This window comes from Protopterus annectens, chromosome 6.part0 (assembly GCF_019279795.1).
Source record: "Protopterus annectens isolate FY-2018-M chromosome 6.part0, PAN1.0, whole genome shotgun sequence".
Classification (NCBI taxonomy): Eukaryota; Metazoa; Chordata; order Ceratodontiformes; family Protopteridae; genus Protopterus; species Protopterus annectens.
In genome coordinates this window covers 935,731,202-935,745,509 of record NC_056737.1, presented here as the reverse complement: position 1 = coordinate 935,745,509, position 14,308 = coordinate 935,731,202, and the positions used below count along the sequence as shown (strand labels likewise).

The 14,308-nt window shown below is 41.8% G+C and overlaps 1 protein-coding gene across 3 annotated transcripts in view; it reads right to left on the bottom strand.

Annotated features, from left to right (window-relative positions):
- OTUB2 (OTU deubiquitinase, ubiquitin aldehyde binding 2) overlaps window positions 1-14,308 on the bottom strand; it is a 365,739-nt gene that overhangs the window by 316,333 nt on the left and 35,098 nt on the right. For 2 of the 3 annotated variants that reach the window (XM_044074584.1, XM_044074585.1), the window contains exon 2: window positions 3,230-3,319. The exons of the other annotated variant lie outside the window; for it this stretch is intronic. In XM_044074584.1, the coding sequence (XP_043930519.1) occupies window positions 3,230-3,319 (90 nt within the window). The remainder of the gene's footprint in view (window positions 1-3,229; window positions 3,320-14,308) is intronic. 3 annotated transcript variants of the gene reach the window in all.

Genomic DNA, 14,308 nt, shown 5'->3' with positions numbered 1-14,308 from the left:
TTTTTATTTAGAGTGAGTTGAAACTCAATTTGATTTGTGGATTTCTAGGAATCTGCCTCAAGGTAATGTGGTCTTTAACAAATATGGATGCTCCACCACAGTTCCCATTGGGTCTAAAAATGCATTAGTGAAAACTCTGGTATAGAAGAGGTGCTTTCTGCATTTTTAAACTAAGTTTCAGTAATAATATACACATAAATGTGCTCCAAATTCAGGACAGCTTCAAGGTCAAACAAGTTGTTATTTAGACTCCTAGCACAGAGCAGCACCACCTTGGTACTGGCTGGTGCTTGATTTGATTTTTGTTTGTTTGTTTTTCTTAGTTTGAAAGATCCATTAGCTGGACTTTGCCTAAAAAAGGACACTATGGGGGCAGCAAAGGCTTTAGCCAGTATGCAGAATCTCTGGAGTGGAAGGTACAAGCCATGCTTGGTGAAGCAAGTAGGACTATGAAGCAACTTATTCCATTCTGACATATAGTGGAACTAACTGGAATGACATCAGTTATTCAAATGTTTTCTTTCCATCTTAGCATCATTTCTGGAGAATGAAGAACTCTACTCAATATCAGTTTTTCTTGCAGATGTGACATGCACGGAGAGCTCAGAAATTACTTTATCCCCATTTTTCAGGGTATTGCACACCTGGCCATTTACACCCACATGGATCTCCAGCATGTTATAGTCATACATGTTCATCTTAAAGGTCTTAAGGGCCCTTCAAAGGTCAGGATCTTAGCACCTGAAAGACAGCTTAATATCTCCCTATGTTTGTCTAGCCTTATGAGAGCAGAACCTGTGGTTTATGCATACTAGCGTAGGCGTGAGTTTTCTCTTGGTGAGTCTTGATTATGGAGTGGCAGTATGTACTGCGATTTTTAATTTCCACTGAAACTTAGTCTTGTTAGGCAATGACTTTTGCATCCTCAGGGCGGCCACGGTGGTGCAGCGGTCAGCGTTGCCGCCTCACAGCAAGAGGTTCTCCGGTTCGATCCTTGGCTGGGATGCCTTCTGTGTGGAGTCTGCATGTCCTCCCTGTGGTTGTGTGGGTTTCCTCCAGGTGCTCTGGTTTCCTCCCACATCCGAAAGACGTGCTGTAGGTGGATTGGACACACTAAATTGGCCCTAGGCGTGAGTGCGTGCATGTGTGTGTGTTGTGTGCCTTCTGTGGAAGGTTGGGCACCGCGGTGGCTGGCAACTCGACACCGTAAAACTCCACTGCCAATCATGAGTGGACGGTGATCTGTTGTGGCGACCCCTAACTGGGAAAAGCCAGAAGAAGAAGAAGCATATGAAAAGTTTCCATGTATTTGTGTGGAGTCGTATAAAAGGTATGTGGTAATCATAGCCTGTGTTCTTTGCGAGAGTGATGCCTCCAGCTTTGTTAAATATTTGCATCTATCACAGATAGTTTGTGATAAGGTAAGTAGCAGTTTGTCTGTGACCATCAGGCACTTGCTAAATTGCCTAAGCATTTCAAGTATTAGACACACTTTGATGCTGGCAACTGAGGGAAGACAGGCTGGCTGACTTTCCATGTAGTCCAAGTAGGGATCTAGGACTTACTTGCATAGTACTTTGTTGAAACACTTCTTTTCCTGAATATATCCTTATGAGTACAGAATATTAAATCCTGATTTCCCTTTAATAAATTGTATATAGTAGTGAGTACCATAAAACTTTTGCAGTACAATAGTTAACTACTGGAAGTACTCTACCAAAGTAGAATCAGGTTACAATAAAATGAACTCTGTCCTGAATGGAAAGGAACCGTCTTAGCATAACTGGCATAATGGTTAACGTGTTTACCTTACAGACATCACGTGAAGGTTTGCTTTTCACATGGAGTATTTGGCTAAGCTTAAAATGGCCCACAAGGGCAGTTAGCCTAGTACAAACCTATGAAGCACAGCCTGTTAATGGGTAGGGCTCTAACTAGATTTGCTAAGAGTAAAACTTAAGTTGAAGTGCCTGTGTCAATCTAGTGCAAGTTTGAGCAGAGCTGAGTGAAGTGCAGCACAGTACAACATTACTAGCTTCCCCGAAACAGCAGTGGCACATCCTCTCCCACAGAAAAATCACTATTGTTTCTCAGCTGTCCCACAAACTTGACCAGAACTTTACTGTAACAGTTAACTAAGTTGCAAGTAGTAAAAACAGAGGGAAACAGTAGATTTAGCACAGGGAAACAACACAATAAATCACTCAGGTGACTGTAGAAACAAGTTTCACCTTCCAGCAAAAAGAGCAAAAATGGTTTAAATACCACTAAAAATAAAATAAACTGACTGGTGATAAGAAAAGTGTAGAAGAAATAAAGCGCTTACCTGCTTTTTGGCTTTGTAATTTGGTCAAAATGTCACTTTTAGCTTATTCTAGCACATGTGCACTAATTACAGCCCTTTGAAATTTCGTATCAAAGAAACTAAACAAGCCACAGCTAGTGTAATATAAATTTAAGCAAACCAATGAAAAACAGCTTTTGGCTTCATCTAGTAATACTAGAGCTTCTTAGAAAAAGCAGCAGCAGCTTATCCTCTCCCACAGAAAAAAATAATTACTATCTCTCAGACTGCCCACACACTTGCCCAAAACTTTGCTGTAACACTTGATGGGTGAGTGTGAGTGTGAGTGTGTATATATGTGTAGTGGGATGCCATTATCATCGAAATGCATGGGCCTCTAAGGAAAACAGTACTGCAGCCAGGTCTAACAGCACTAGTGTTTGTGAAAGTGTGATTCAGAAACATGACAATGAGCAGATAATGAGATCTTCTTCATAAGGGCCATAGCCGTCTCTGAATTGCATTTTTCTCATCATCACATAAGTTGACCTACTTGTGGTAGGAAATTTCTACAAGGGGCGGGGATTCTTCTGAATCCCAGGGTATGTACAACTAAACAATTTTATGCACACCAACGTTTACCTCAACAAGAGAATCTGAAGCATTCAGACATTTATTTCTGTGTTTATTTATTTCAGCTTCTTATACTACACATGCAATATTTAGGATGGCCTTCATGGAAGTAGCAATTATTTCCTGAAAAACGTTTAAGGAAAATAAGTCCTACAGGATCTTGTTGCCAAACAATTAGGTCACAAGAATAGTGGCAAACAAGCCTGGAAGGTCTATTTTAAAACTGTAGATTGTAAGCCAGACACTTCTAAAAAAATAAAAAGTTAAAAGTGCACATTTTTTTCTGAATTGGAGAAGTGTTTAATATTTTACCTGTACTTTGTTTTGGTAGGTTTTATCTTCTGGATGTTTATCAGCAAGGACAGAGATGTCATATCTATCAGAAATCAGGCAATATCCAGTCTGAAACAGATGACAAAAGTAAGAGAGACTTACAAAACCACTTGCTGGTAATGATTCACAGTCACAATCCTTTCACCATTGCCTTTCATAAAATAAATGGTCTATCCTCTCTGTCAAGGTTCAGCTTTTTATACTCCATTGTAGCCACAAAAAAGCATGCTTCCATTCAGTTTGCTAGTGATGCCTTAACAAAACAATCTCTTTCATAACCCCTATAATTGTTGCCTATAAATTTTATATCTGTAAAACCATAAGTATGAACAGTACTGTAGACACACATTCACATAAAAGTTCTGGAGCTTCCTGCACTACATCAGTTCCTTTCTTCCCCCAATTCTAGCAAATAAATTTTGTTTGACTACTACATTGTGCAAGGACACATGCTAAACATAATTCGCAAAGTAAAAAACGTGAAATCTACCTCCCCAAGGTGCTAGGAATCTGATGTCCAAATTATAAGTAGGAATGGTATAGGAAACTAGGGGTAAGCCAAGATCTTGAAAGGGCACCCCAATACCCAGAGTCGCTCAGTCTCGAAAAAGTTGGTTTTGGATGTCACCACTACCTTACACTCTCCCTTGTAGTTTCTTATTCTTCTTCCCATTGGAGATGTTATCCTTATCTCATGAACCGCCCACTTCAATGCATCATCAGAATTTTTCTTTCCTCCTTACCTGTCTCATATTATCTGCATCTAAAACTTTTCTATATCAGGTCAACTGTACCATCTAACTACTGCTACTCTGACTAGACCATAATAATAAAAAAGATATGCATCTCTTAATGCATTTATTCTCTGAAGTTTATTGCCTCAGACCTGACTGTACTGTGGTTTCATTCTTTAAGCAACACTCATTCTTGGTTGGGGTGCCTTCTGTGTGGATTCTGCATGTCTTGTGTGTGTTTATGTACGTTTCCTCTGGGTGGTCCAGTTTCCTCCCACATCCCAAAGACATGCAGTAGGTGGCTCAGACACTCTAAACTAGCCACAGGTGTGAGTGTGTGTGGATGAACTACCGTAACAGGGCCAGCCACCAGGCAGTGTACACCTTGGATCTAGATGACTGTCACAGTTGAAGTGACACCCTTATCCCATGTGCAAAAATGGAAAAAAAGGGGTTGTGGATGGATGGATTTGGATATCAGTTCTGTCTGGTCTGCTTAACCTAGGTGTTCCATTTTAAAATCAGACTGATGATTCTGACGTGGATCCAAGCTCTTGTAAATAGGAAAAAAGCGGTTGGGGTAGATGTATTTGGATATTGGTTCTGGCAGTCTGCTTAACCCCTTAGATGATACATTTTAAAAGCAGACTGATAATTCGGACATGGATCCAAACTCTTGTAAATAGTGGACATTTTGTACAGCTGTGAAGTAAAACCAAAGTATCCAAGCCAGAAAAGCAAGTCTCATGATGCAGGAAATAATCACTTTTAATAGCTAAAAATTAAGCGCTTTCATCTTGCAAAACCTTCCATTAAGAGCAATGGCTCAACATCATAACCTCCAAGGAATTACCAACAACGGGGGTGGAAATCCACGAGAGGAAGGAGATGAAGGAACCAGAATCCTGGAACTAACATGTGATGAACACACAGGTATTGTAACCGTTATTTCTAAGGACAATTTTAACATTTTTAATTATAGTCAAAAACAAATCGCATCAGCTCACATCATTTTATGTAAGAGGGGTTTTACCTTTGTCTCCTCATCAAATGTTAGCCTAGTGGATTTAACTTGTAGAACTAAAACTTTTTGTGAGAAAATTAAACTTGAGTGTAATACATTGAAACAATACAGGTAAGCAGAGGATGGGGTTTTCCAGAAAAAATGTACTATAAACCCTCCCTTTACATCCAATCTTGGGTTTATTTGGAAAACTGTGCGCATTAGAATTACATGCATATTGTAACATGACAAAGAAAAAGTTTTTTAACTTGTCTAAGAAAGAGAATAATGCTTTACAGTACCGTGCAAATGACAAAACTATTAGAATAATGAAGTCAGACAAAGGGGAGTGGGATGGTATTAATGGATCAGATTGATCACATACATAGCATGGATTCTGTTTGGCAGATTTTTTTACCAGAATGAGATCAACAGACCTTCTACAACTATTGATTGTGTTCTGGAAGACTTTATATTACCATAAAATATTCATTCCAAACTATTTCATTATCTTAAGGTCAAAACACCTGTTATGACAATAATTTTCAGAATTCTAAAAGTGCAAAAGGACACATTTAATCCACTATTCTGACCTGTTGTCATAACTACCAGCTCGAAGACTGATCCTTTAGCAAAGTAAATTAACTTTAATTTAAAAAACTTTTTAAGAACAGTTGTTATGTCCTGAAAGACTGGTTGGCAGTATGTGCCCCCATACATGCAAATACTGTGTTATTATGATCATGGAAAAATAACTTAGTGTTTCACTCTAAGCATAGCAAACATATTAAATTGTATTTATGTTTTCTGGATGACTTTTTTTAACTATGGTCGAGTACTAGTGATCAGCTAAGTGAATTTTTTTAAGTATTTAGAATGACCACTGTGTTTGCAGATGAATGTAAGCTAGGAGCAGTCACTGAATCCCCAAATGACTTAGCCATCTTGCAGGAAGGTTTGTCTCAAATAAATAACTGCTATCACAATCATGGTCTGAAACTAAATGGCAAAAAATGCATTACTGTATGCTTCGGAAAGTCATCTACTCCACAGAACTACCATGTTGACAATGCTCCCCTAAGAGTGACCTACTTGTTCAGGATTTGGGAACTTATGTGGACAGGGACCTAACTTTTGACCAACATGTGACAATTGTTTTAAGAAAGTCCTTCTATATTGCACAGCTTATAAACACAGGGACTGTGTCTAGCTCAACAGATGTCATTGTTCCTCTTCACTTAGCCTTCATTAGACCAGTCATGGACTATAATACTCCCATTGGCATGTATCTATCCAGATACACACAACAACTGGAACATCCACAGAGGTACCTTACTAAAAGGATACAGGGCCTAAATAACATGTCCTAAATAGACTGACTCAAAGCCCTGTCACTGAACTCGGTATCCTACAGACTGCTAACAGGTGACATGTGTCTGGCATACTAGACATCCTCTGACCCATTACTGATGGATTTACTGCACATCAGCAAGTCAAATGACATCAGAAATGCTTGGCCTAGGGATATAAACCTCTTCTGCAACATCAACAGAATGGTTTAGAGGTTTAGAGGGACAGGTTTACTTCACAGAAGATGCCACTGCTGTGGAACAGACTCTCCATCCACATGAAACAAAGTTCATCCCTGTCTATTTTCAAGCATAACTTACATCTATAGATGGAAAAGAGAAAATTTACTTCAAGACTGTCCCCTGTAGTACTAATGCAGCTCTGAAATGCTTTATCCCATGCACAGGTCCCCTCAGATTATCTATGGTTTGAGCCCAGTTATTCTTATTGGGGTAAAATAAAATTATTAACCATGGGATGAATAAGACCAATCTATAAGCAAATGGGATAGCTTATTTTGAAAACAAAAAGGGAAGCTGGCTAGGATTTAAATGGCCCAGAAGGGCAGCTAGCCAAGTACTTATCTATGAACCAATGACTTTCTAAGGTCTGTATATCATTCATCCAAAGCTGTTACTAATTACTTGGATGTTACAATCTACAATGACAATGTTAACAGGAAGTTTTGCCATACCATCTATAGAAAACCCACATATTCAAACACTTACCTACATGTTAATAGCAACCATAAATAAAGGCAAAAAAATAAATCTGGTAAACTGTCAGATGATCAGATTATCAAGATTGGGAAGCAGAGGTTTTTAATAGTGAACTTGTTAAATTATGTTAATGTTCACGGAAAAAGAATACCCCCCAAGGGGGCGGAGCCTAGATGGTCAACTGGTAGCAGCAACTTTTTTGACCTCCATAATACTTACTAGAATACAGGAAAACAATCTTTGTTTTTTTTTTAAACAAAAATAATAAAATCCTATTAAGGAACTTCTAATTTACAAGAATATCAACTTTGAAGTGTTTTCATCAAAATTTTCCTGTGAAACAAGCTGGAGGTTACTTTACCTGTGTGGAGATGAACAACTCAAAATCTTCTCACTCTGAAACTACACTAAAAAAGGAAATCCAAATGATGTCTGCCACTCTACATGAACTATCTCTTAAAATGGACAGGTTCACAGATAACCTAAAAAACCTGAAGGAGAATTACCCAAAACAGACTGATGTTCTTAAATAAATGTTGCAGCAACAACAAACTAAAATCTTGGACATGGAAACCTCACTTAATGACACAGATGGAAGACTCAAAGAAGATACTTGGTGTGAATTTCTTCTACAACAAAATAACTGGTTAATAAATAAAACAGATGATCTGGAGAACAGGAAAAGGAGAATAAACATAAAAATATTTGGTCTTCCAGAAAAAGCTGAAGGTGAGGACATCATTTTGTTTTTAAATTCATGGTTACCGGATATATTAGATTTAAAAGAAGGCTTTTCAAATGGGATAGAGAGAGCACACAGAGCCAAAGGGAAACCTATCACTTCTTCACCTAATGCACATCCAAGATCCACAGTTGTGAATTTTTATCTTACTTGGATAAAGAACTTATACTTAAATCTGCCTGGGGGAAAAGTCCCTTGACTTATAAACAAAGCTAAATACGATTTGATAATGACTATTCTTCAAGAGTCTTCGAAATTAGAAAGAAATTCTGGCCACTTGTGAGACTACTTAAACAAAGCAAAGTTAAAGCAAAACTTGTCAATCCTGTTAAAATCAGACTCTTTCACTCAAATGAAATGAGAACCTTCAACAATGTCGAGGAAGCAACTTCTTTTATAAAAAAAAATAACAATCTCAATTCCAGAGGACATGGACTGGTCTTCATCCTCTACATTAAAAAGATATCCTGAAAAAAACAACTGGACTAACATGAGAAAAAAGAAACTAAAAACTGAACTCAAAATAAAGGAGTCACAAATTCTCTCAAAGTATCAACCAAGGTATGAATACGTACCTATTCTTTTAAAAAAAAAAAGTATGCATTTCCAACCCATTTCACCTATGAGGATTCTTACACACTTTAGCAAATTTTATACTGTCATTTGTTATAAATGTTTATTCTCTTTCCTCTGAGAGATTTTAATAATAGGGTTTTAACACCATTTTATTATAGCTGGCTTATGTGCTAGAAACTTTAAACATTTTCTTTTAATGGTAGTCAGTTAACTTATTTCCCTTTTTTTTTTTGGAATAACATGTTATTGAAAAGAAGTTCTTACCATAACGTTCCATGCGAGTTGTTCATCTCGCCTTTGTTCTTACACACGGGTTCGGAGCCGATCCCTCGGCTCCGAGTCGGCCACATTCCAAGCTCTGCGTCTAAGAGAAGCTCGAGGCACAGTCCTTATCCCATGATCCTCTCCTGCTAACCCTCAGATCTAGTTTGCTATGAAAACCAGACAACAGAAGACATATTCTCTTACACATGCATACGTATTCATACACATATACATGTATATTACCTAGAGACAATCAGTCTAAGGGGACCATGAGAAAGACAAACAGCCACCAGTCGTACCTGTTCTTCCAGAACATGGAGGGGGAAGGAGGGTGGGAATGTAAGAACAAAGGCGAGATGAACAGCTCACATGGAACGTTATGGTAAGAACATTACTTCTTTATGTGAAGTTGTTCGATCTCGCCATTTGTTCTTACACACGGGTAGCGTCCCTAGCACCCTAAACCCTGGGTGGCTCACGGGAGAACATTCCTGAGAACAGTAGAACCAAAGGAAGCCCTGTCCCTGGAGGCCCTGTCCACTTTGTAATGAGTGATAAAGGTATAAGGTTTTGTCCAGGTAGCCGCTGCACAAATGGTATCTATCGGTAAACGAGCAGCATGGGCTAGGGAAGTAGAAACCGCTCTAGTAGAATGAGCTTTAGCTTTGAGCAGAATAGACTGATTGGAAGATGAATAAACAAAGTTTATGCAGTCCGAAAGCCATTTTGATAACGTGATTTTTGATACTGCAAGTCCTTTCTTATTATCCGCATGCGAAACAAAAAGTTGATCCGATTTCCGGAATTCTTTTGTCCTGTCCAGGTAAAATCTCAGCTGTCTGTACACTTCCAATCAAAAGCTTGAAGAAAGGGGAACCAGATTTGTCAAGGCCAGAATGCTGCTATCAAGATGATCATCCTTTCCAGACCTTTGGCTTTCTGATGAAATTTCGAGATTAGTGGAACAGGAGGAAAAGCATATAGGAGACCCGGGGGCCAATCGTGCACAAGTGCGTCCCTGGGGGCGGCTCCCAGAGGGGGAAGTAGGGCGAAATAGCTTCTGCATTTGGCATTCAGGGGGGATGCAAAAAGGTCGCAGCAAGGCTGGCCCCATCTGTGGAAAATCCTTTCTGCTACTTGATTTTTGAGGGACCACTTGTGAGGTAACAGGATGGCTCTGCTCAACCTGTCCGCTATTACGTTGGATGTCCCCGGGATGTGCATTGAGAAAGCGTCCGGTGGACACAACCCATTGCCAGATTCTCAGGGCCTCTCTGCATAAGGGGTAAGACCTGGTTCCTCCTTGTTTGTTTATGTACCAGACCACTGACATGTTGTCTGTCTGAATTGCAATTGTTCCCGGAGGTAAGTAGTCGTGAAAGTGTTGCAACGCCAGGAACACTGCTCTCAACTCCAGGTCATTGATGTACAGGTTGTACTCTATTTTCGACCACTCGCCTTGAACTGTTCACCCCTGAAAAAGTCCCCCCCACACTATCAGGGAAGCATCTGTGGTCACTGTGGCTATGGGGGGGGCACGAACGGGTGGCCTATCGTAAGCTCGTGGCTGTTCATCCACCATTGAAGATCCTGCTTGCAAGACTCTGTGAGCAGGATGTTGTGCGACAATGGTAGCAGTTGGTAAGACCACTGAGCGAAGAGTAGCCAGTGGAGGATCCTCATGTGCATTCTCCCTAGGGGGACTGCGATAAGGGTAGCTGCCATCATGCCTAATACTTTCAGGACCTGTGCAGCGGGGACTCTTGTTTTGTAGAAGAGTAGAAATCTGTTCCCTTAAGGCTGAAACTCTTGTTTGGGGAAGCCTGATCAGAGTTAAGGTAGTGTCCAATTCCGCTCCTATGAATGATTTATGCTATGAGGGCAACAAGGCAGATTTTTTGAAGTTTAGTGTTATGCCTAAATGGGAATAGAGATCGATTGTATAGTCCCTGGCTTGCAAATAGGTGATGCCTGGTGGTGGCGGTAAGGAGACAGTCATCTAAGTATGGAAACACCTGGAAACCTACTCATCTCAGGTGGGATGCCACTACTGCCATGCACTTGGTGAACACCCTGGGGGCTGAGGTGAGGCCAAAGGGCAGAGCTCGAAACGTGACTGGCTCCCAGTCGGAAGCGCAGGTGATCTCTAGATGGTCTGGCCATTTTGATGTGGTAGTACGCATCCTTGAAATCTAGAGAGCACATCCAATCGTTTGTTTGAAGAAACGGAAGGATTGATTGTAGCGTGACCATCCGGAATTTTTCCTTCTTCAGGAAGGTATTGAGCTTGCTGAGGTCCAGTATTGGCCTCCAGTCCCCTGTTTTCTTTGGAACTAAAAAGAAACTTGAGTAAGTTCCAGATCCTATTTGGTCCGCCGGGATTGGCTGGATGACTCTTTTTCTTAACAGCCTTTGTATTTCTATGGCTGCCTGATCCCTCAGATTGGGTGGAACATCTGGGAATCTCTTTTGGATGGGGGGATTGTTTAAGAAAGGGATGCTGTACCCTCTGGTTATTATGCTTTTTACCCAGGAATCTGAAGTGAGATTTAGCCAGGCCTCTGGGTATAAAGCCAAGCGACCCCCGACTGCCTCCAGAGCAGGACAGCCGGGCCTCCACTCAGGAGTACTGGAAGGGCTTACCAGAGACGCTATCCCTGTTGCCCTGGTTTTGCGGACCCCCTCTGCCGCCTGGACGGCATCTTCCATTCCTTCCCCCTCCTCTGCCTTTGGAGGGGGTTTTACTAGGTATGGATTGGAAAGCTCCCCAAGTCTTCCGGAACCACATTTTTCCACCTCTCTGCCCTTTGGGGTATGGTCTAGAAGGGGCAGAAAAACGGACCCCTACGGCAGACAGGGTCTTTCCTTCTTGCTCACACCCAGTGAGCGTCTCCTTCACTTTGGGCCCAAAAAAGGAGGGGCCATCAAAAGGGGTATTAGTAAAGGAAAACTTAAAGGCTTCCGCAAAGGAGCACAGGCGCATCCAGGATCGTCCTCAGAGCGATCGCTGAAGCTGCAGCCCTACTCGATCCATCGGCTGCATATGAAATGAGCCGCATGGATGTGTTAATGATATAGTTTATGGTACTGAGCTGTGCTGTCACCTTGTCTGAGACAGCAGCATCTGTGGTACCCTGTAGAGTATCTCCCAATTCTTTGAGGAGATCTCTCTGAAGATGGGTAAAATGGGTGAGGTAGTTCAGCGATCGCATGAAAAAAGCCGCTGAACTAAAAATGTTCTTCCCGTACCTGTCCATCATTCTAGAGTCTTTGTTAGGCAGATGAACAGAGGAAGATGCTTCAGACATTTCTTTCTTGGTGGTCGCCACCACCACCATAGCATCAACTGGGACTCCCTTGGTGAGATACTTGGGGGCAGTGATGTACTTATCAGGCCTCTGAGGGACTGGTTCCAAGGTGTCAGGGGGACTCCCTTGCCCTTTGAGCTATTAAATCCATTAACTCAAAGGGCGGAGTTACCCAGGAGGTGGAAGGTTGAGCCCCAAAAGCCTTCAGCAACACCGACTCGTCCTCAGTGGGGGCAAGTGACTGCCAGCCACCCCTCTGTTTGAGAATTTCCAGGATGTCAGCAAACGAGACATCCTCGGAGGAGGACCGTGGGGACCCCTCTGACTCATCCAAGTCGGTGTCCAATGTCAGCGATTCCTGTGGGGAATCAAGGTGCCTCCTCTGGCACAATCTCTTCCTCGGGACTTCATCAGAAGGGGCATCTGGTGAAGCTTCCGAGGAGAAGGGTTTACTCTCTGGGCTGACTGAGGCTTTCAGTCTCTACGCTTAGTAGGGAATGCTGGTGCAGAAACAGAATGCGGACCTTTCGGGCAGGGAGAAGAGGAATCTGAAGATGTGAATGTCTTAACAGACAAAACCTTCTTCATGGCCTCGAAGGCACCGGAGCCCCAGGCCGAGGATTCCACCAGTTCCGAAGAACCTGGTTATCCTCCTCGGGCCCAGAACCACAGGCTCCGATCCAGAGGACGGAGCCAAACTATCTGCGCCGAGGCACCGAGGGGAAGAGTCAGAACCGAAACTTCGGTTCAACTCTCCCCCCCCCGGAACTGAGGAGAGACTGTCGGCTCCGAGACTCCTCGATGGGTACCGAGGGTGTCGAGGTCAGTGGAGCTGAAAGCACTAATGAAGGCTTCGGCTCCGGGGGATCAGCAATCATCAGATTCTCGACTCCCGGCTCCGATGACTCAATGCGTCTCAAAGGAGGATCAATGGATGGAACAGGAAGGGTTTCAGGCTTCGAAACCAATTGGGATGAAACTGCAATTAGTTTGGATAAGGCCGTGTTCTCCATCAGCTTCTACACTACTCGATCCACATCGGTGTCTGACAGTGGTCTGGAGGAATGGGTCGAAGGGGCCGAAGAGGTCACCGAGCGAAGGATCGATGAAGGGAGTACCTCTGACACTGGCTCCAAAACCTGGACCTCGCCCCGAGGCAGCAGTTCGATGCTCGGCTCCAAGGTCTGTGGAGCCGGCGACCGAATCTTAACAGAGGTACTCGGAGCCGATGTCCTGGGCTCCGATGCCTTAGAAGACTTCGACCCCTTCGAAGACTTCGATGACTGGTCTGCCTTTTCCAATGCCTCTTGAAACTCTGGCTTCAGGAGACCCCCTCTCAATAAGTTTCCTGCGTCTTTCCATCATCACTCTGCCACTAAACAAGTGGCAGATGGAGCAGTCCACCTGAAGATGGAGAGGGCCTAGACAGTAGACGCAAGAAACGTGGTTGTCAGTTATGGACATTTTCTGTCCACACTGGCAACGCTTCAATCCAGATTTGGCTTTTTCTGACATTCCTGACTAGAAATTATAGTCTGCAATATTAATATGTAAAACACTACATATATATATATATATATATATATATATATATATATATATATATATATATATATATATATATATACATATATATATACATATACATACACACACACACACACACACACACACACACACACACACACAAAACTAACCTTACTAAACAGGTAAATATTTATCAACAAGGTTAAATACTAAGAGAAAACGTAATTTAAACAGAGAAAAAATGACAGAGCCCTGACAGAAAGTTAGTGGCCTAAGGCCTAGGAGCAGCCGCTCCCACAAATTCTTAACACTAATCTAAACACTAATTTAACCTGACCCGCACACACAGTAATACTAATATTAAAGAAAAAAAACTTATAATTTTTAACTTTTTAGAAATATATATATATAAAATGTTTATATAGAAAAAAGGATACTGGCCCGAGCTCTCACTTGACGATGAGACCTGTTGCAGCGGCAAACTAGATCTGAGGGTTAGCAGGAGAGGATCATGGGATAGGGACTGTGCCTCGAGCTTCTCTTAGATGCAGAGCTTGGAATGTGGTCGACTCGGAGCAAAGGGATCGGCTTCGAACCCGTGTGTAAGAACAAACGGCAAGATCGAACAACTTCACATAAGTGTGGTTTTCTGGCAAATTTGTGACAAATCATTAAAGAGTGAAGTTGGAAAATAATGACAGACATTTGAGTTTCAGACTTTATACCTTTCAGAAAATTCACACTCAAGCAAAACCTGTTATTCTATCAACTTTCAAAGTTTGTAAGAGCAATATATAAAAACTGTCCCTACTTTTGGGTCTTTGTCCCTCTTATT